This window comes from Anser cygnoides, chromosome 5 (genome assembly GCF_040182565.1).
Source record: "Anser cygnoides isolate HZ-2024a breed goose chromosome 5, Taihu_goose_T2T_genome, whole genome shotgun sequence".
In the NCBI taxonomy this organism is placed as follows: domain Eukaryota; kingdom Metazoa; phylum Chordata; class Aves; order Anseriformes; family Anatidae; genus Anser; species Anser cygnoides.
In genome coordinates this window covers 37500308-37522500 of record NC_089877.1, presented here as the reverse complement: position 1 = coordinate 37522500, position 22193 = coordinate 37500308, and the positions used below count along the sequence as shown (strand labels likewise).

The following is a 22193-nucleotide window of genomic DNA, read 5'->3' as shown; positions in this document are numbered from 1 at the left end:
CTGTTTATTTTTTATGCTTATAGAGCTTTGATGTGAGTAGTTCCAAAATGCTGCAGTATTACTAGGAATATGAATAGAAAGAAGGCTATGGGGACTTTTTTCCCTTATGTAAAAATTTATCTGATGCATCAAGGAGGAAATTGGAAACCACTCAAAACCCCTGTAGAGAGAGAAAGTAATTATAAAACTAAGGAAGCAGTGTGTGCACTCTGCTGACTATGACACAGTATTATTAGCAAAGAGAACACATTAAAAAACAGATCAGACTCCGAGCCATATGTGCTAGCCGACAGACAGACACTGTAAGTGATTGTGTTTGCCTATCCACAGGTCTACTCCAGTGGCTAGACTCTGCAGTCTTTACTCAGGCAAGCCATTATTCATGCCAACATCTTCAGAGAGTGTTTTGGTTCAGGAAGGGAATAGAAGAAAATTGTTTATTGTGTACATGAACACAGGTGAGGTTCCTTCCAATTTGCGTGCCCAAGCACTAGCTGACAACAGATTCCATATTCTCCAAAGCCATAGGTTAGTAATGGATGCAGCAGAAGAACATATGGGCTATTTTTCAAATAGGTCTCCTTTATGGACTCTGGCTAGATTACCCTAAAGTTAAAAGGATGCCCAAGTACGAGCCATGCAACACCTCCCTCTCTGTGCTCTAAGAAGTGAGAGCTGCATCTTACTGGAAGAACTCCTGGTCCGAGAGAGGGCTTGAGTGCAAGAGGTTGTTGAGCCCCGCATGCGCTGAATCACTCGAGCAGTTCATTTCTCCATCCTTTCCCTGCTTGGAGGCACTGAGCCGGAAGAGGCTGGAGCAACGCAGGGCAAGTTCCAGAGCATCCAGCCAGCATCGGCCTGTGAAAACAAGGGGCATTATTTAAGGACAGGAAAGGAAATAAGACAACTCATGCATTGCTTCTCAGAAGCTTATTACCTGCAAGCAAGCCCGTTATAACTCAGGAAGTCACTGTGTACAATTACTTATGTTTTATTTTTCATATACATTAACCCCTCGATTATTTTGCCAGAAATAGTTTATTTTAGTGGCTGCACGAGTGATACATCTGCATGGGTAACTCAGCTCACCCCAACTCCCCCTTCTTGTCGCTGGTATGGGATCGCTGAACTAGAAGCCAGCTTGCGGGTTGCACGTGGGGTGTAGTGTTCCAACAGCAATCACTCCAAACAAGAGCCAGGAGGATCAATACTGCCAGAATGATTAAGAGTAGAGGGAATTGCTTGGCGGGCTGTTTATTTTGCCCACTCTCTCTGTATTACTTTTACCTTTCTCCATTCCCTACACCAAATCCCTCAGGTAATCAGGGTGGAGCATGAGTTTTTCTTATCTTGCTCTAAAAAATCTGTACCTGAAGGGCCTACTTTGCAAATACAAGAAACTATAAGCATGGCACAAAATGGAGAGAAACCACGGTTCCTGTGCACAGCCTCACTGGATAATCTTAAGGTCTGCACAAGACCCACAGGCAGGCAGCTAATGAAAAGCAAAGGAACTCAAAAAAGAGCCTTGGCTCTTCTTGCAATGATCCACAAAGCTGTGTGATAGCATTAAAGGCTAACCATCACAATGCTGGAGCCTCTGTATTCTTGGAAGCACCTGAAAACAGCCTGCTTCTGTAGTTCAGAGTCTTTAATGAGGCCAGGACACCAGCAAATTGGCTGAACATTCAAGAACTGAGGTATCAAGGGAGTTATCCTCTAATTTCTAGCATGTAAAACACAGCTCTTCATTACACTCCTCAGAATACATTTTGCAATATTTATAAGCGTGCTTGAGAGGCAGGGAAGAAAACAAAGGGATTTTCAGTCAATGGCAAGTGCTACAAACAGGTTCCTCCTGGACCACATCCACTCCTAGGTCCCATTTGGGAAATGCTGACATTACATTCGGTCCTATCACACTCTTAGCATCTTAGCATCCTCACTGGGATCCAGCTGTTCTCTTCGGCAGCACTCCCATTGACTTCGATATGACCAAAATCTGGCTCTATAAGAATATCAATGAGAGTTTAAGAAAATCCAGATCATATTCACATAAAGAAGTGTTTATAAATGTGAGTGGCTTTCAGTGCTTACTTTGGTACAAAGCTGCAACCAGTAAGAGAGAGAAAAAACAACAGAAGTTGCAGAATTCCACTTCAACACTTAGCCACGAACACCGCAGAGACCAGTCATTTATTCCAATTTCAACCCAGAAATTCCTTCTGCATCAGCTTATGGTTTAATAATGCCATACATAATGGTTAATAAAAGATTAGGAAGGTTGAAGGCTGTTGGAATTGATTTCACGCTATTTTGTATTTAACGAAAATTCTTGCATTAAGGCTTTACATGCAGAGATTTATTCCCTTCTCACCATGTGGAGGATTTGCATGGCTAACCCATTAGAGTTAATGGCTGCGCTGAGCAAAAATCCACTCTCCCCTGCACATCCCTGCTCCCACTACCCCATCAAGATGAAAACCTGTTTCAGGCTATTCTATAAAAGGGAGTACACTACTAGTGCTCATCTTCTTTGACTTTCCTCTCTCCTTGTTTTTCTTTTCTTCTCCTTTCCTGTCCATAGATAGTGAGGACTGCACCGTTTGACATTTGGAAATACTGCAAATGTCAAGATATTTTTATATTCAATGGGCTTGGAGAAGTAGGTGCTGTGATAGGTAGCTTGATTTGCAGCAGCACGAGCACTTTGGAGCAGTAACAGAGGTCAGATCCTCAGCTCTCTGCGGCACTCTGCACACAAGATGTTCTCTTTCAATGGCCACGACAACGCGCTGCCTACATCTACGCTTTCTAACAAGGATGACAAGGGTCACCCCCAAGTCTCCCTCAGGCCAAGACCCAGACATTTTCCATCCTGTGCCCCTGCAGCTCCCTCTTTCCGGGGCCGGAGGCACAGCAGGCCAGCCTGATCCCACCGGCACCTCTTCTGCCCCCACACCGGCACTGCCAGGGGTATCTGCTGGTACCAACATGTGCTTATGGGCTTGGCCAAGGCCTCAGTTTCCACCACACTGCCAGAAGCAATTGCTACGTCCCATGTTTAGGTTTGAGATAAATTCCAGGAAGTGGTTATGAGTAACTGGAATCATTTTGGAAAACTAATTCAAAGAGCTTAAATTAAAAAATAATAATATCAACATTTATTTTAATATTTTAAGGCAGAGACACAAAGCTGCCACTATAGGAACCTGCTGTGCACTAGCAGTCAGCATTACTTCTGCCCCACAGAACATCAGAAATGGCATCAGTGTTTTCCCGTGTATTCACTTCTTACAGAAAGCGAATTCAAGGGATGCCCAAGCTAAGAAACAGACCTTCAGCCATCAGGTGGTGCTGTGAGTCCAACTAAATACATGCCACAAAAAACAGACATAAAATATACGATTTCCTCTGAAAATAAAAAGGTTATGTTCTCTGCAAGTCAACAGGGTGTTAATTGCAGCATAACACCTTAAAATGATACCCTGTAAATTTCAGGGATTGTGCACAAGATAAACCCGTTTCATTGCTACAGGCCTAAATGAAATGTTTTTACATTTGAGTGATTTTGCTATTGAGTAATATTCATCTTTATTGTGAAAATTATATGAAAATTCTAGCACTCAGATTACTTAATTGCTTACATGACGAGTTTACTCCCTCAGGAATTGCAGGAGAAAAAAGTATGTGGTCACATAATTAAAGGCTGTCATCTATAGTCATGGCAGTCTGCATGAAGGCTTCATGCATACCTTAATTCTTATATTTTTTAATTCTGAGTGGTTGACTCAAGTCATTTTTTTTGTATGCAAGATAATTAGATCAGAGAAGGATGCAAAATGTGGGTTCCTTCAGAGATGAATGGCAGCCTGATATAATGCATATGAAGGAACCAAAATAGAGCTGCAAAGGAATTACAGTGGTAGTCTTTTAGAACATTTGAGGTTTTAAAAACTGTAATGTAAAACACTGTGATCAATTATCAGCTGTAATCTTCTATAGATTATGGCTTCAAACAAGCGTATATTTAAATTCTGAAGGAAAACCCAAGAGCATACTGGCAGCCTAGAGCAGAATCTCCCCATTGGCTTTTAAGCATGTTTTATATCAGATGATATATTACTCTATCCACTGCAATGACACTTTTGAACAATTTCTGCAAAGATTATGTTGCCTTAACATCTGCATTACCTCCTTTTGCCTAGGAGCTAAAAACTAAGTACTCTCCTTCAAACATCATCCCTGAGTTTGACCCTTTCTTTGTATTTAGCACTTTGTCTGCCCAGCCACTCTTGTCTCCCTCCAGGAGTGATGGGGAATGAGTGAGCCTCTTGGACACAGCTGTTCCTGAAGTACCACAAGCAGTTGTCCTACCAGAGCACTGGCACTAGCTTGGGTTCCCGTTCTTTTCTGGAGCAGCCTCTCGCCTTGCATTGACCATTAGTTTGAATATCTCTTCCCCTACACCACTTCAGCTAATGACGACCACAAATGCACATAGTGATGCATTTGGCATGTGGCAGATGTCCTAGGAAAGTGGGATGTCAGAGGAACACACCTGCACATCACTTAGCTGTGCTCACTGAAAAAAAAGAAAAAAAAGATAAAACGGAAGTGTCTCCCCTGCGTAGGCCTTTAACTTTTTTTCTCTGACGTATGTGTTTATAGTAAAATGATGACTGTCATCAGTGACAATTTCAAGAAGGAAACTCTTTGGAAAATCTCCTAAACACAGCTGGGTTCCAAAGTTCCTTCCTTCTTGAAAGGTTTCGGAAAAATAAAACAACTAATAAACGATGTGTGTTGCCTTGACTTCTCAAAAACAAAGCCTAACATACATCCCACATATGTTTTGAAACCTTCTGTATGCTCTCGCCAGGCCTTTTGGCTCAACAGACTGGAAAAGCACCCTGCAGTCCTTTGAGATGGTTCCTGCAGTATAGCTGTGCAGAAGGGAATCACTGCTGCTCCTTGGGGGACGCTTCCCGCGTCTGCAGGGTACTGCTGGCACCACGCGGAAACCAGGAGGCTGCAAGGCTGAATAGGAGCAAGCACGCGCTTGCACCAACTCTTTTTTTTCCTGGACAAAAGGAACTACTAAAACCAAGTGACAAAAACCACTTCTCCACCTTGGAAAAAAAGAAAAACAATCCAAACATCCAAAGGTTGCTTATGCTACTAAACCAGGCTTGGTTCAAGGAATTCCTTCAAGGAATAACTTGAGTATGTCCCAGTCTTCAAGTAGATCTTAAATTACAACAATATCCCACAGAAACAAAACAAAACAAAACAAAACAACAACAGACAGTACTGGAAACATAAAGCTGTTCAGTTTTGGAATTCCTTACAGTTACCATCATTTCACCTAGAACAACTCATAATTTGATGTGCCAAGTCTATCTGCCACACTTTTCAGCAGCGGAAGCCACCCAATGTTCTCTCAGCACTCACCAGTAACGTGAGCATGCTCGAGATGGATTCATATCATGGCACATGAAATCTCAGTCCAGGACTAAACTTTTTTCTCCATTTCATTCTTATAGTTACAGAACAGCTGGGATTAATCTCTTGCCAATTAAGACTTCAAAAGCCTCACACCTAGTAACCATACATTTCTCCAGACAGGCATCACTAAGGGAATATTATTCTTCTTGAATTATTAAAGTCATCCAGCTTTTGGCCTCATGCCTCACACCTGCAAGATAGATGATTTTCAAAATCAGCCTAAAGTAGACTGCCACCTGGAAACGATGAATTCTTGCTCAAGTGCACACAAATCACGAACGATGAGGAAGACTTAGATTTGGGTTAGTCAGTGAACATTAAGGTCACTGTTTTCAGCTGACTGCTTCTTACTTTGTGGTACCACTTGGGTGCCCTGCCTGTATGATTTTTTACACTTGGGCTGTCAAAATGCAGGGATGTGATCCCTCAATTAGCTGCAGGTGCAACATATGCAGCAAGCTATTCAAAGTCAGCTTGCAAATGTCTGGATTGTAAACTGCCATGAAATGTCTAAGGAATATGAAGGGCAGACACAAAGCTAAAGAGACAACTTCTATTTTTTTCCAGCACTGCCAGGATCCAGTGGTGTATTTCATTGTGAAGATAATTTTAAATTGCAGTCTTCCTCTTGGTTCATTGCTTCTGTGTATGGCCCTTATTTCAGTAATATAATTTACTCCCCAGATCAGAGCACCTGTTTTGAGGGAAGGGCCAAGTGCCTAGCAAAAACCAAAGAAACAATGACAGTGCAAGCCAGGCACAGCTCCATCCACACCAGGCTAACCAAAGCATGCCTGGAGGAGGGGACGGACATAAGCAACTAAATAAGTGTGATTTACAATCCCACTGTCAAGCCTTTAACCCTTGGTAATCTGCTGCTTTGAGCTCCCCTGGTAGCCCCCCTTTGGTGACAGTGCCCATGGCAAAGTGGAGAGCTGCGCTACGAAATACGAATGGATGTAGGACTGGTTTGGGGATCTCAGGGACAGCCCCAGAATGGTCTGGGCAAGAAGCTCAGGACAGGTTTCAGCTACTAATTCTAAGCCATTCATCAGCATAAATCTGAAATGCATACACAGTCACTGGTTTGGAAAAAGCAATTTTCTTTTCTGAAACTGCTAAAAAAGAGAGACCCCATGCTTGTGCAGGCTGAGCCTTGTAGGCTGATTTGACCTTCCAGATGTCTTTAAAACACATCACAAAGTAGACTGCTGCTGAGGTCTGTGAACATGAAATTTACTGTATCTTGGCAGTGGTTCTGCAGGCTGTCCAGAAGTCAGGACCTTAAATCCTACCAACAGTCTGTCACAGATGGTACAGCAGAGGGGAAAAAAGGGATTCTGAAACGCTGAGAGAAAAAGTAGGCCATGTAGCTGCTGATCATGATATAGTTGCCTGGATAGCAGAACTCTACATCTAACATATGCTGTAACTCAATATTCCCCAGCAAGTTGGAGGCCTCCATGAATTACTGTTAAATTCACCAAATGCTCTGTGGTTCATTTTCCACTATTAACATGGGAGACTGCGTTGAAATGAACGTGGCCAGGACATCTCCTCAGAGACGCTGTAGATTCACACAACACTGCATCTACGGGGGAGACGTGAACATACTACAAATACACGCTAACATTCTGCAAGGGAACAGATTCCGCCTGCCCCATTTATGTCAGCTAGCTTAGCTTGTTTCATCTTCATCTTCTGTCTCTCTTGACCATAACTGCATCCTCTACAGTGTACAGCACACTAAGAAATGAAATAAACTCAAGCACACCCTCCTCACGATGCCCGTTCACAACAGGTAAACCAATACTAGTCTACAATCATTCCAGTAGTGTCTCCTGGGCTTAAAATCAATTTGCATTAATTATGAGTACAAACCTTAAATTGCTGCATTTTATACAGATTTCTTCAAACACAACAGTTTCTATTCTTTGTGTCCTTGCCTGCCTATGTTTTACACTACCTACTGATGTGTGTACCATTTCCAAGTCACTGATCTCAGAGAGTGACACCCATGTGTTTGGCTACTTGTCAGCATGTCCACACTGCTCAGTGGAGCCAAGAACCCCGAACTGCTCCCATGGAGCCCAGCTAGTGAACAAAAGGAGCGTAGCACAGTAACCACGCTAGGACAGCTCTTGGGTTTGGGAGTTCTTCTTCACTATTCTCTGCAGACTCTCATCCTTCCCTTATTGCAGAAGGTACAGACACTTCTCACAGCTCACTGACCTCAGCTGTGAACTCAAATACTCTAATTCAGCTGAAAGTTACACCATGTTTCATGCTAATATTTCTGGTACAATGTTACATCACAAATTTGTTTGTGAAGTTCATAGCCAAACGGACAGATCCAAAAGCTTCCCATGTCAGCTGTCACGGTCACCACGGATTAATTCTCAGAATATACTAAGCCATAATGTGCCTGTTCCAAATCTCTGCAGGTGGATCTAGGGCATTGCTAGTGCTGTTCACAACATATACTGTTTCATCCTTAACCAAAGGTCCTAGCTACTACCCACAAACAGATTTGTGATATTTGACTGAGAGGCTTCTCAGTCCCTTCTTCCTCTGATCACGGTAGCTTTCCATCTAACTATACAACCCTACTGTAGAGAAGCAGCAAAGTAAATGAAAAAGCGATTCTACTTTGACCTGCCTGGTCTCCGTCTGCTTCCCAAGAATCTTGGCCAATAGCTTAGCTTTAAAAATAAGTTCCACTAAGTCACTATTTTAAGCTCTTATGATACCACTGACATAATAATTCACTGGGCAGAAAGCTTCCCACAGGCCTTTAAATATTGAAAATGCTCATGTGCCAGACATGGTCCCTTTTGTGCTTTTCCAGCATTACAGTGTATGACCCAGTCAGAAAGATCACAGACAGAAAAATCTTACCTCTGATGATCTCTTGGGAACTATAGCTAGCTTGGGAGCTTCATGGCTGAGGGTAGTTAGAACAAATCTAAAGCTGTTCTACTCCACATAACTGCTCTATGACAGTCATCATAAAAAGAAAGATTAGAAGTTCAGCCACAAGTCTCTTTGCCAGGCTGGCTTTAACATTTAATCATTAGGTTTCCCCCAGAATTAAAGTTTTCATTTAGAAGACAGTTAAAATGCCACAAGAAAATGACATTATCAGACAGCAATTTTTCTTGAATGCATGCAATGTCTACATTGCTCCCTTTGTGCATTTTCTAATTAAGTTAATGGAAAGGCGAGTCACATCAATCTCTAAAGAAATAATAACTTAGAAAATCTGGATTGTCAGACAGTTAATGAAGTTACTCCTTTGCCTAAGAACCCTGTAGAACTCTTCTATATATCTGTTCTGCAGGCTGTCTGTCTAACCAGGGTTTGAAATGCCTGTAATTGATCAGCTCTGCCTCAAGGGCATTTTTTTTCCCCAAGAGACTATTGTATCAATCTAATCCTCTCAAGACAGGTGATATTAGGAGCCATGTAAAATCCTGCATGCCTTTACACAAATAAACTGTGCTGTTCCATAAGCTGCAAAAGTGTAAAAAAGAAATAAATGTGCTTCTACAGCTCTATACAAGTTCCACTGATATCATTTCACTGTATTGGCAGCTGCAAGCAGCTTTCACTGTTGATATGGTCTTTCTCACTGTGAACAGCTCTCTTTACACAGCCACAGGAAGAACAGCATGCCAAGTCTGCAATGGAAGCAGCTTTCCTCCTGTTCTAAGTGCCATGTTAAAGCTGCATTTGGCATCTTCAAAGTCCCATTTCCAGCCTTTAGCAATTTATGAAACTTACCAGCAGCATTTTCCTTCTAAAGCCCACTGTGCTCCATAAACAATTGTTGTGTCCCTAAAGTCAGTCTAGATGAAACCTGAATGAGCACGTGGGCTACTTGGGCACCTTGGTGTGATAGGTGAAAAACATCCATAAAACAACAGTCTGGGTTAATTTGCTATGGCAAAAGAAAATTACAGTAGTCTGAAGGTCAAATGAAATGAAAACATTATTTTAATCTTCTTATCTACTTATAAATCACTGATATTTTAGGTCTGCTAAAGTCATTTAGAGAGATTTCACGTAGCAAGCTGGCATGCTTGTTATCTATTGACCTGAATTTCCCTTCCATAATTTTCTGAATTCCCAGAACTGTATATTACAGGAGGAGTCACCAGGGTCTGTCTGGGCTACTGCTACAGCAAATTTACAGAATTCTGGTGGTTGAGAGGCATCCATCAGCAGTTCTTTAGTATGGCTATACCTTTTTCCTCCAGCAGGTCCCTACCTAGTCTAAGACTTAGGCAGAAAACCCACTAAATTCTCTGCTAAACTGAAGAAAGATATAAGCCCCCTCTCATCCTAATTTCAGGATGAAATCCTTTCATCCTCTAGTATTTACTGACTTAGTGTTTTTTCCCTCATCTACAAGCCTAGATCCTTCCACACACATGTCCAGAAAGGTAGCTTTTCAGTGAGGAATATGAAATTTGCCTATAGCCTGCCCGACCTATTCTGAGCCACGCTAATGGGCATCATCTCGAGCTGGGTGAGCTGTTACTTGTTCCTTTATGTGTCATATTTTTTTTGCATCAACCTACTTTCTTCTGCAGTCTTGAAGTCCACACTAAACATTCACACTGGTTACTGGAGAAAGCAAAGGAAGACTAAAACTTACCATCTGATTCAGAGGCTGCTCTGAAAATCAAGTAGCTGCTGGGAAGAGGCTGGGTGATCGAACCAACGTTTTCTCCTTTCGGGCCCTGGAAATGAACACAGACAAAAAGAAATAAGTCACTGAAGATGCAGTGGCTGTTCAATGTCTTTCTACCCTTCCTGGGCAGAGTGTGTATGTTTGTGATAGTCAAAAAAAAGGAAGGAGCAGATGGAGTAATTTAGAGAGATTCATTAATAATCATGACATTGCTGCTGTAGCTCCAAAGCAGCAATGAGCTCTGATGTTAATTGGACTTAGCCTAACCGTTGCTCAGCTCCCAGATTACCCTGTTTATTCACATCCTCAGAAATGGAGAAATTTCATTCCTGTAGCCTGGGACAAAGACAGTCAAATATTTGCCATTAGCGGAAGGAAGGAAGGAAGGAAGGAAGGAAGGAAGGAAGGAAGGAAGGAAGGAAGGAAGGAAGGAAGGAAGGAAGGAAGGAAGGAGGGAGGGAGGGAGGGAGGGAGGGAGGGAGGGAGGGAGGAGGGAGGGAGGGAGGGAGGAGGGAGGGGGAGGAAGGGACGGAGGGAGGAAGGGACGGAGGGGGACGGACGGAGGGAAGGGGGAAAAACTCCATCCAAAACCTTGTCTGTGGGGAGCAGGCCCCACTGCAGGAAAGGAGAAGGCAGGGAAAACCACAGGCTGGGGACCAAAGGTTTCCCATCACAGATACATGTTTCTGGGTTGCAGCCCTTCGCTTCTACATCTAGACACTTTGAGAACCTTTACACTGGTGTGCCTGCGGCGACAGCTGCTTCAGAGAAACTGGGAACAAAACCAGGATTCGCTTGTCTGTTGCCTTTAGTTTAGGAGCTGTAGCAAAAAAGATTATAGTGTCTTGTAAACATCCCACCAGAATCCCTTCAGCTTGACTCTCCAGAAATGATTCACAGGGAGACAAAGTACATCTTGAATTAGGCACTTATTTGAGCAGAACCACGTGCCTTGATCTCCTCCCTGTTTTCTCTTCTTGAGCTCCAGCAGCTGTGAAGAAGGAGCTTTTCCTCTGCCCAGTGTGCACAGCTTCACAGTCTCCATTGTACGTGCTTTAAGTCACAAATGCTTGAAATAATAAAGTCCCTTGCATTTCCGAAGTCACCCACCCTCCTCCAGTTCCTTCTCTTCCTCGCCTTGTAAGACACAACATGAAAGTGGATCAAATACGTCGACATTTCAGAAACACATACAGAGCAGAAAACATCACCAATACCCACATGTCCACTAACCTAACTGCAGGGTGGAACAAGCGGTTTTCTCCAGAAGTTCTCAAATACACATTTACTTTAGTTTCTAGAGAATACCACACACAATACTTAAAATCTGTAGGGAAATGTCTGCAGTTTGAGTATGGCTCTCCTCCCTTGCATGGCCCTTTACAGTATCCCATCCTGCTCCTTGAGAAGACTTCTTCCCAATAATAGTGAAAGCAGTGAAACTGTGACTGCTACTGAAAATTGCTCCTGTATACAAGTGTCTAGTAGTTAAATGGTGGTTTCATCTGGATTTCTGTTTTCGAGTTCCACCCAGGAAGCCAAAACTTGGAAAGGGTGAAGAGTGAAAGCATATGACACACATCAAATTGTATCTGAGTCTATGTCACAAAGCTGTAGTGCTGAGAAGACAACAGTCTCCAGTCTAGCTTCTTGTCTCTATATCCACAGGGTTCTTCTGCTGCCAGCAGAAATTGGGATCCTTGTTATTCACTTATTTCTCTGCTCCTCTCTCCCACAAGAGGCTCAGGGTTCACAAAATTAAGGCTGTTTGAAGGCTTAATAGTCAGGACCAGCAAAGCTGGGATTTGATTAGTGATCCAGAGCAGAACAGCATTATCAGTGACATTAATGCAATCAGGCAGCATTCCCAATGGCATTCTTCCTTTCACTAGCTTGCAGCTGAACAGGACATTCAAGAATTGTTGGTAACACCATTAGTTGTGTTTTCAGTGCGGAGCAAGATATTTGTTTTGTTGGAGGAAAACCCCCACAACCAAATGGTACAGATACAACAAACCAATATTAAAAAAAAGCCTGTGGGTGGGATGGGTTGTCATGAAAGGATGGGGTAGCACAAGGTTTTAACAGACATTTAGGCGTGTGGATAAATACAAGGAGCAGCTAAGTCATTTTATCAAGGAAACATATTTCATGGTAAGGCATGCTCATACATGGAGGGGCTGTTTCCCACAGAAAGAAAAGAAGAAGAAAAGAGAGAAGGCCATAAAAATAAAGTCAACATCTTCACAAAGTAAATGAGGTTCTGTATCTGCACAGAGGAGATAATGATGTTTTCTGTCTCCCAGCCTTTGAGCTTTGTGCCTGTTTTGAGTTTAGACTCTAAACCTTCATGACAATGACTGTCTCTCACTAAATGTGAATGTTATCCCTGCTATATGGGGACCTGGAGCTCAGCTCAGACTCTAGACGACAAAGCTAAAAAAGGGTCATCTTCAGACCATTCCTGTTTATACATTTGATTTGAGTCTCAAAGGCACTGACAAACAGCGGGTGTTCAGGCTTTGAACACTGGATTGGACTTGCCGTTTTATACAGCACAGCAAGACAGCTCGTCTTGGAGAGTCATAAAACAAAGCTTAAAAGGGGGAGGAGTCCCTTTCATTAACAGTGCTATGGATAACTGCAAGAATAAAGATAAAAGTAACTGTTATAGTATGGAGGAGAACAAACGACTGTAAAAGAAGTAGCACAAGCCCATTACTAGAACTTCTTTCTTTAAAGGAATGAGTCGAAGCTCTTAAAATCAACAAAATTAAAGTTATATATATTTCCAGATTCAGCGGGTCTGATCCCAACTAATTTACCAACTTAAATACACACCAGAACAAGATGTAGTCAATAAAAGCCTTCCCACACCATGCTGTTCAGCTACCTCGCAAGCAAGCTCAAAGGGAAATACAGAATCACAGAATCACAGAGTCGTCTAGGTTGGAAGAGACCTCCAAGATCATCTAGTCCAACCTCTGACCTAACACTAACAAGTCCTACACTAAACCATATCACTAAGTTCAACATCTAAACGTCTCTTAAAGACCTCCAGGGATGGCGACTCAACCACCTCCCTGGGCAGTCCATTCCAATGCCTAACAACCCTTTAAGTAAAGAAGTTCTTCCTAACATCCAACCTAAACCTCCCCTGGTGCAACTTTAGCCCATTCCCCCTCGTCCTGCCACCAGGCACGTGGGAGAACAGACCAACCCCCACCTCGCTACAGCCTCCTTTAAGGTACCTGTAGAGAGCGGTAAGGTCACCCCTGAGCCTCCTCTTCTCCAGGCTGAACAATCCCAGCTCCCTCAGCCGCTCCTCGTAAGACTTGTTCTCCAGACCCCTCACCAGCTTCGTTGCCCCTCTCTGGACTCGCTCGAGCACCTCCACGTCCTTCTTGTAGCGAGGGGCCCGAAACTGAACACACTACTCCAGCTGCGGCCTCACCTGAGCCGAGTACAGGGGGACAATCACCTCCCTAGACCTGCTGGCCACACTCTTTCCTATGCAAGCCAGGATGCTGTTGGCCTTCTTGGCCACCTGAGCACACTGCTGGCTCATATTCAGCCGACTATCAACCAATACTCCCAGGTCCTTCTCTGCCAGGCAGCTTTCTAACCACTCATCACCCAGCCCGTAACGCTGCTTGGGGTTGTTGTGCCCCAGCTGCAGGACCCGGCACTTGGCCTTGTTGAACTTCATACAGTTGACCTCAGCTCATCGCTCCAGCCTATCCAGATCCTCCTGCAGAGCCTTCCTTCCCTCGAGCAGATCGACACACGCACCTAACTTGGTGTCATCTGCAAACTATTAAACTAATAGTTTAGTATTAATATAATATAATATAATATAATATATAATAAAGTATATATAATAATTAAAATTATTATATTAATATAATATTAATAATTTAGTATTATTAGTAAACTAATAATAGACTAATACAAACTATTCTAGGACATTTATTTGGGACTGCCGGGCAAACACTGCCTGCTGATAGCCATACATTGCCTCTGCGAAGAAAGAGGACAGATGCCTGCACCCGCACACTAATTCCTAGGTTGGCATCCCCGTCTCTAGAAACCAGAAAGCTTTATAAGAAAAAAAGTTCCTTGGTTCATATATCTGAATGCCAACTATAAGCAATAGTCTTATATCTTGCCTGCCTACCACGTGAAAGGCACCCCAAAATTTCATCCTGCTCTAGCTGAAGTTAAATAACCGCAAATCGAATTTAATTGGCTAGCATGACTGTAAATGCCTAGGGCAGTGCTCAATCCAGATATCTGGCCCAGGGCTGAAACCCACAGTTAGATCCAAACACCTGCAGAGCACCCAGGATAACATGTACAAAGGTGCTCGTTACCTTGAAGTAGCTGGAAGTCCATTAGTGAGAGTCAAAACCAGACCATCAACTGTACTGTGGAAAACCCTTGAAAATTTCACAAGCCATTTTAGCTGGAAGTGAAAGTTGTTTAGCCAGATCTTATTTCTATCACGATGGACAGTAACTTGGGATTCTTGTCTAAGCTCAGGCTAATCTGTATTTCATGAGAAATAGTCTTTCTTTGCACAGTTACACATAACCAATTTAGATTAGCCAATTCTGCTCCAGTTGCTTTAAAAGAAGGCCGTGAAATGACATAAAACAAAACAGTATTTTTAGCATCTTCAGCCTTTAAGTGCTGTCAGAGTGCAGACAGCTTCTCTGACATCAGGCAGTTCTGGTGGATTTTTTCTTGATGTATATTTTAGTGCTCACCTTGTGGCTGGAAGCATCTATCACACAACAATCCCAGCTGAACTCAGGTTTCAGGAAATATCTTACTATGCAGCTTGAACATAGCTTTCTAAACATCTATCTCAGGTGACTTACAATATTACTTTGACTTAAAACTCAAATCTCTCAGGACTTCCTCTAGGTACAGAAACATTTTCAGAGATACATCCCTTTCATATTTAATACATTAATTCTTATTTCTGCCATACACTTTTCTCAAGAGACACAAGAATTAGATACACATATACACACAAATACATATACATATTGATAAAAACTGCTCTTTCTTTTGGATGGTTTATACCAAGGGAAGGTCATACTGGCATAACATGACACTTCAAATCTGGCAGTGACACTACTTTTCATTACCTGACTGCTTTTGATTCTGTTTTTTCCCTACCTCTCCTGACTGTCCTTTTCAGAAGAATTCAGCTGACCTGTCATTTCACAGGGAATATTTTTGTTGATGGACAGCAAAAGATTGACAGCCTTCTTGGGTGAGTGCTCTGAATAAAACAAGCAACAAAACTCTGAAAGCTGAATAAGAAGCAAGGTTGCAATAAAACCTTTGGGATATAAAGCTAAAACAATGCATCTGGGCACAAATTAGAGCTGAATGAAAAGAGCAGCTCTTACCTCTGGTTGTTGAAGTTCATTTTAATTCTCTCCTCTTATCCTATTAAAAATTGCAAGACTTTTTATACTGATTGTATAGCTGTGTTTAAAACTGTTTAATTAACTGGAGGGATGAGCAGGAGTGAGGTTTCTCAATCTGTTCCCACGGGAATTCCCCTCCATTTTATTAGACCTTCCGATGCCAAAGACAAATTCTGTCATCACTCTTGCATGAATCTTTCCAAGCAGACTTTGCTGACCACCTTGCAGCAAAGCAGTACCTTGTAAACCTTGTTTGCACTGGTGATGTCTCTTGGAGAATTTGTCTTCAACAATTCTGCTGAGTCAATATTTTAAAGGGGAAAAAAGAGCTCAATATAAGTTGAGTTCTGTCACTTCAGGGTATCCAACAGATGTTGCTCTCAGTGCTTCCGAGGAAGTACTGGGGTCTTCCTCTTTGCTCACAGGCATTCATATTTTATTTTCTTTTTTTTGCTTTCTGCCTAATCTTAAAGGGAAGAAGAAAAAGAAATCCAGCTTTTCATAACTAGCAGGGAGTTATTTCAAGAAGGGTGAGAAACTACTAATCATCTATGTTACAGGGAGATCCAGAGGCCACTGCTGGAGCTTATGTACATACAGCCTCTAAGTAACAACAGCCTGAAGAAGAAGGACTCAAAGGAGAGAAAGTCTTCCTACTTCCATTTCAAAGAAGAGAAAACTACGACAATGCATCCAAAGTCACACTTCTGTGTAACAGTCAGGGCTTGAGCAGTCCACTAAGTTCCAAGTCCATCACTAACAAACCCAAACCTCAGACATCAGGGGAAAAAAAAAAGACATTGTGGTCATATCATTCATCCTTTTTTTTTTTTTTTCACTTTGCCAGCCCTTTTCCAGTGTTGTGCAAAGCAGTGCTGTACATCCTTGTCTCTGGGAAGTCATTTAGTTGGGTCTGTTCCTCATCTATTTTTAAAGATCTAGGCCATGGCTTGATACAGCTTCTGCACTAATGCATTCCCCCCTTCCCTCAGTTTATGCATACACCTATATATCAAGAATGATACATATGTATAACCATAATGCACCGTGTTCCTTTGATGTCGTATCACAACTAGGCTTCAGCATCATCTTTTTACGCAGCCAATTCACCATCACTAACAGCAACCAAATAACTGAGAATCTAGATACCAACAACGCTAGATAAATCTAGCTAGTACTCAGACGCTTTGGTGACCAAGAAGAGCTTGATCAGCTCATCAGGGTTGTTACCTTTACAGCCCAGATTGACTGATCCAAAGGATGAAAAAGTTTAAAACAGAAGCCATCCTTTTTGGAGGGTCTCTCGATCAGCTCACAAGAATGGAGCAAGATTGTCCCAACCCACTGTCCGATCTTTGGTGTCTTATAAATCAGCAGCACTCCCGGTTTCAGAACACACCACAGCTTGGTCCAACTCTTCAGAGTTCCACGAATCTGGAGGGAGGAAGGGAAAGAAAAAATGTTACCCTTATGTTGCTCCTTAAAACAAAACCAACATTTATTCAGTATTTATTCAGTATTTCCAGTACCCATTTCTCCCACGGCTGCACTGAGATACACTTCCTTACACAAGGATACACTGCATTGTCTAAACAGTCTTGGGGATCTCATACCCCCAGACCACACAAATCTGGCTATCAGTCATATTTTTATTTCTGGCTTGGTGTTTGCAGCTTGCTTAATTTTTTTAGGCAACCAGCACTGCTGGCCGATGTAAGAGTGATTTGTTAATAATCACGGAGGACGTGTGAATTAGGATACTGCACAGAAATATATTATAGCTCATCTAACTGGATTTCAGAGTCATTTTAGTAATGTTCAGCAGAACAGAGCTCTTAATGGGTTTTGACAAATACCCCGTTTCTTAAATGGGGTACTTGACAGAGAAGTAAACCTTCTCCAGCTGGTTTACTCCTCTGTCAAGCTCAATGCATATTCTCTCTTGTATAGAAGACATTAAATCTGATAGAATGTATTAAAGGTAACAGTTTTGTAGTGAGAAGTTTCTCAGTAAGGTTAGGTTTTGCCTAAGGTCTTCTCATCTCCAACATATATAGGCTGAACCTCAAGTCTTATGTTGCTGTACTGTTTTTGTGGGCCAGCATCATTTGTTTCTGAGCTAGATATTTCCATCCACAACTATGCAGCAAGTATTTTGTATTACAAAAACCAGGATTTATCTGTCATCAACACTGAACATGACTGAAACATTTTGTTTCCAATCTATTTGCTCAAATAATTGATACACATCTCACTTATCTGGCTTTTAACGATAGAATAATGTGAGAGGTTTTTCACACTGGACAAATACAATTGTATTTTTTCATGAAATCCTTAATTTACTTTATTTCTTAAAGAGCTGTTTGTTTGAAGATGTTTGGAGATAAAGTTTTGCCATTATAAAAGGGGCAACCAATTCATGACCAGTCAAACCAGACTAGATGCCCCTAAATGAGGAGAAAAACACTGGTCGAAGATAGTCTCTTGCAATGTCAATCCACACGTACTTTGCCACATACAAAGTTTTAGGACTTCAATGAGAAGCTGTCACTAGTTGAGTCCCTGCACAAGGAGAAATTACAGTTGTCATCAGGTCCAATATGTTTCATTCTGCACTGTGGCAATATAAAATCCAACTGTCAATAGAACAAGCTGTATCTGCCCATTTCCAGGCTATTACTCTGTCTATTCCCTCCTCAGTACAAAAACATATCTACAGGAAGAGGTCAGCAGACTCTTTCAGAGGAGGAAAGAAAGAAATATCATCACTTCCTTTTGTACTATGCAGTTTTTGAGACCTTGTTCGTACTTAAGGACATGAAACAGACAGACTCATTTAGGTTAAGATGAAAAGCAAACATTCCCCAAACGTAGTTCAAGCTTTACAGCAACATCGACTCAAATTTAGTCTGTCTTGCTTCACTCGGTGCTAGACTCAGCAAGTATTTCTCACTTATTTTTGTCTAGAGTCTCAGAATCAATGGTCTGTATTAAATACCTTCAGCCAGTCTGCTGTGATCACTACACTGGGATCCTTTAGAGCACTGAAGAGTTGTTTGGTAGCTCTTTTCTTCTCCTGTCTGTAGTTTTTTTTTTGTACCTGGTTCAGAACAGAGAAAATATAGCAGCTGTAATCATGGCCTCTTTGGGGGAGGAAAGAACATAATGCATTAAGGACAGCTATGTATAGCACAGCTAGAACTTGACCCAGCACGGGCTCCCCAGAAATGAGCACACAGAGGAACAAAAACATAACAAGAGAGCAGATACTTTCTTTGCTTCTGAAGTTCCAATAAACATAATTTAACTTTGCTTTTCTTTGGGGGGAATGGAAAGAGGCTGACTAATGAGTCCTCCCCACCCCTCAAATTAAAGAGAATTAATATTAAATCTAATTTCATCCAAACCAGATTATTTATACTTTTGGTTTGGGAGACAAAGCAAGCGTTCAAGCAATAATTTACACAGATTGCTTAGGCATATTCCTCCCAACAAGGCCAATGAAGCATTACAGTCTTCTTGAGGTGCCTTATGGCTCTGGAGCATATGAACAGAGCAAAATAATTACACAGATTTGTTCTGCTTGCAATATATAACCTAATCCTGTATATAAAGCCCACTAATGCCCTTGGCCTATAATGACTCTTAGAAGAGTCAGAGGCTTTTCTGGGTCTTGGGAAATGACTCAGAGCAGTTCCCAACGGTTTGTTTGAAAGGTACTACTTGTTTTGTAAGTGAAAGTCAGCTGATGCTGACTTGGCTGCTTTGCACATACCTTCAGTGTTTCCTTCTTAGTGGATTTGGCCGTGGGAGACACACACTCTTTGTCAGACCCATTGCAAAGCTTATATTCGATCTAAAAAAAGAGGGAGAGAGGAAATAGGAATGTGTTAACACGAAGATGTTCAAGCTAAGCTCTAATGAAAGGTTGTTTATATCTTCCAGGAATCCATGAAAGAGCGGACTGCAGGCTTCAGCAGAAGTACACTAGATTAGATAGGCTCAGAAATGACATAACTGCAGTGTGCTCTGAATTTCCTTTTTATGTGCTCATAGTTAGTTGGAAAATTCCCCATATTTTTCGTATTTCTCCCAAGTTGACATTAATTTTTATTAAAAACAATTCCCCTATTCTTATTCCTAACTTTGAAAACTACTCATGTCTTTTCAAATCTTAAATCATTTCAATTACTGGAATAAAAAATATATAAAAGCTGGTAGAGATCCTTCAGAACTAGACTTGATATTGGTAATGACATTGTCCTGGCTGAAATGTTCAGGAACACAGTGGGCAAGAAATGACCTAATCATGTTACAGACAATACAGAAAATCATCATCATCTTGGCCTAGAGAAGCCAGGCACCAAATATATAGTCACTTCAAATCATGTTTGATACTGTCAGTGCTGTTTAAATTCATTTTCAGAGGCTGAAGACTGATCTCATGTTTGTGCTGATGGGCTGAAAAAATGTTTTACTTTGTTAGACATGGTCACAATATTACTCTTCCCAAACCAAGGTACACTTAGCGAGTGCAACTCTCTGGAACCCGCCTTACAACTACAACCCCTACACTTGGATAGGCACTTGTCCAAACCTGGGGAGGGTTAGTGGCATGAGAATTATGGTCTGGGATGGTCTCTGCTACCTTCTTAGGTGACCTTGGGGAAGTTACTTTCTCTCTCTGTACTTCTTTTCCTTCCAGCCTTTCATGTTTGGGGTCAGACACTGTCTCTACTTCTTTTGCACAAAGGTTTTATGAAGAAGTTCAGTCCTTGGCCAACTTGATTTAATGAGTATGACACAAAAAGGAGCTGTAGTAAGGATAAAATGTAACAAATATAGTTCCCATTTACAAATTCACTGCTGTGATGTGAAACAAACCCAGTGGGCTGTCAAACTCTCTCTCCTGTATGTCATGAGTTGATGTAATCGTATGACAGTGCCTTCAGTTTAGAGAGACCCACTTTTCTTTTTCCCTCCCAGTGACACAGAAACCTCTCCAGCTACTATAGCCATGAACCATGCTGAACATCAGTGTCAGCAGGGATGCATTTAATGGTAGCTGGATCAGTCCTTTACACGTGACTTAGATGAAAACACACAGATGACTTAGATAAAAACATGCAGATGCTTCACCGTATCGCAGCAAACAGACCATCAATGATGCTTTGGAGACTGTGGCAGAAGCAAAAGTAGCAGATGAAGGTGTATTCCCAACTGAGAATCTCTAGAGCAAAACTCTTGCTGGATGATGCAAGGTTGGAAATTAGGGGCAGCAAGTGCAATATGCAGCAGAGCCAGGGTCACTAAAGAACCTGTTACTTGTTCTTACACCCTCATAGTAGTCTTGCACTAAAACCAAAACAACATGTAACCCTTAAGAATAAAGAAATGAAAACTCTAAGAAGGCACACAGAGACCAGTGAAGCACCTGATTTGACTGTCCAGTCTACAAGTCCACTTTACATTAAACCCACTCAGGGAAAACACCAGCTCTGGACTCCTGCAAACTACTTCATATTTGTCGTTTTTGTTTTAATTGAAAGGTAAACCAGTCTTCTCTACCTGCAATGCCGTCTCTGGAGCATATTTTACATTTCTGTGTATGGGACTTCCCTGTAAAACCACAGGATTTGCAGTGAGGACCTCTACACAGACAAGACACCTGAGCAGAGAACTGTGCCCACAGGGTCTTTGTCACATTTCAAAGGGCAGCGGTAGACATTTGAGAGAGACGCTACAAGCTTTTCTTTATGAGGAAACATTTCCAAGTGCTTAAATGTCTCTGAGCTAGAATCCTCTGGAATTATTAAGAGATTATGCTTTCATGATTCGAGACGTGTGTCCTCTGAAATTGGTCAGGAGAATTCTCCTCCTTTCTCCCAGTCAGCAGGAAGAATGTCCTGTCCTTGAGTTTCAATTATGAGCCAACTGTTTATTGGTAATTTCACTCACTCCAGCCCGAGAGATCAGACACACAGAGAAACACTGCGTACCATCCCTCATTAGCCAGCGTGAGAAGCAGAAAAAGCACAGATGTCTGTGAGATTCTAGGAAATGCTGTTCAGGTGTCTGCAAAGCATCAGGATATAAAGAATGTTTTGTGCTTAATGAAAAAAACAAGCTAAAAGAATATCTTAGCAAATATATGCCACCTAAGCTCACTTGGCTCGAGGAAATCTCCTTGAAGATCAAATCAGAAAAGCTTCCAACAACCGCCACCAACCATGCAAACCTGAGCCCTAAACCCATTGCTCATGGGCAACCGAAGCTAAGGCAGACAGAGGCACTGTCACGACTCTGCCAGCCACACCTGCCTCCTGCTTGGAGTCTCTCCGGGTCACGCTAAAAATAGAGTTAAACAACCACACGACTTCAAACCTGGGTGGTTTACACAGAGAGACATTGATTCTGCCTCCTCAGGGGTGCTGGCTCCTAGCTTCATGCCCAGGGCTGCCAGCCGCCAGCTGCTCTGCTGTAAAGCCCCAGTGCACAACAGCGGATGAAGGGATCATCTTCCCCCCTACCACTGCAGTCTTTAG

The 22193-nt window shown here is 42.1% G+C and overlaps 1 protein-coding gene across 7 annotated transcripts in view; it reads right to left on the bottom strand.

The window, feature by feature from the left end:
- Nucleotides 1-22193, bottom strand: part of OSBPL5 (oxysterol binding protein like 5) — a 170491-nt gene that overhangs the window by 26669 nt on the left and 121629 nt on the right. For all 7 annotated transcript variants that reach the window (XM_066998916.1, XM_066998913.1, XM_066998912.1 and 4 more), the window contains exons 4-8: nt 19424-19504; nt 18647-18748; nt 16879-17082; nt 10169-10253; nt 687-858 (exon numbers count right to left, since the gene is read on the bottom strand). In XM_066998916.1, the coding sequence (XP_066855017.1) occupies nt 687-858; nt 10169-10253; nt 16879-17082; nt 18647-18748; nt 19424-19504 (644 nt within the window). The remainder of the gene's footprint in view (nt 1-686; nt 859-10168; nt 10254-16878; nt 17083-18646; nt 18749-19423; nt 19505-22193) is intronic.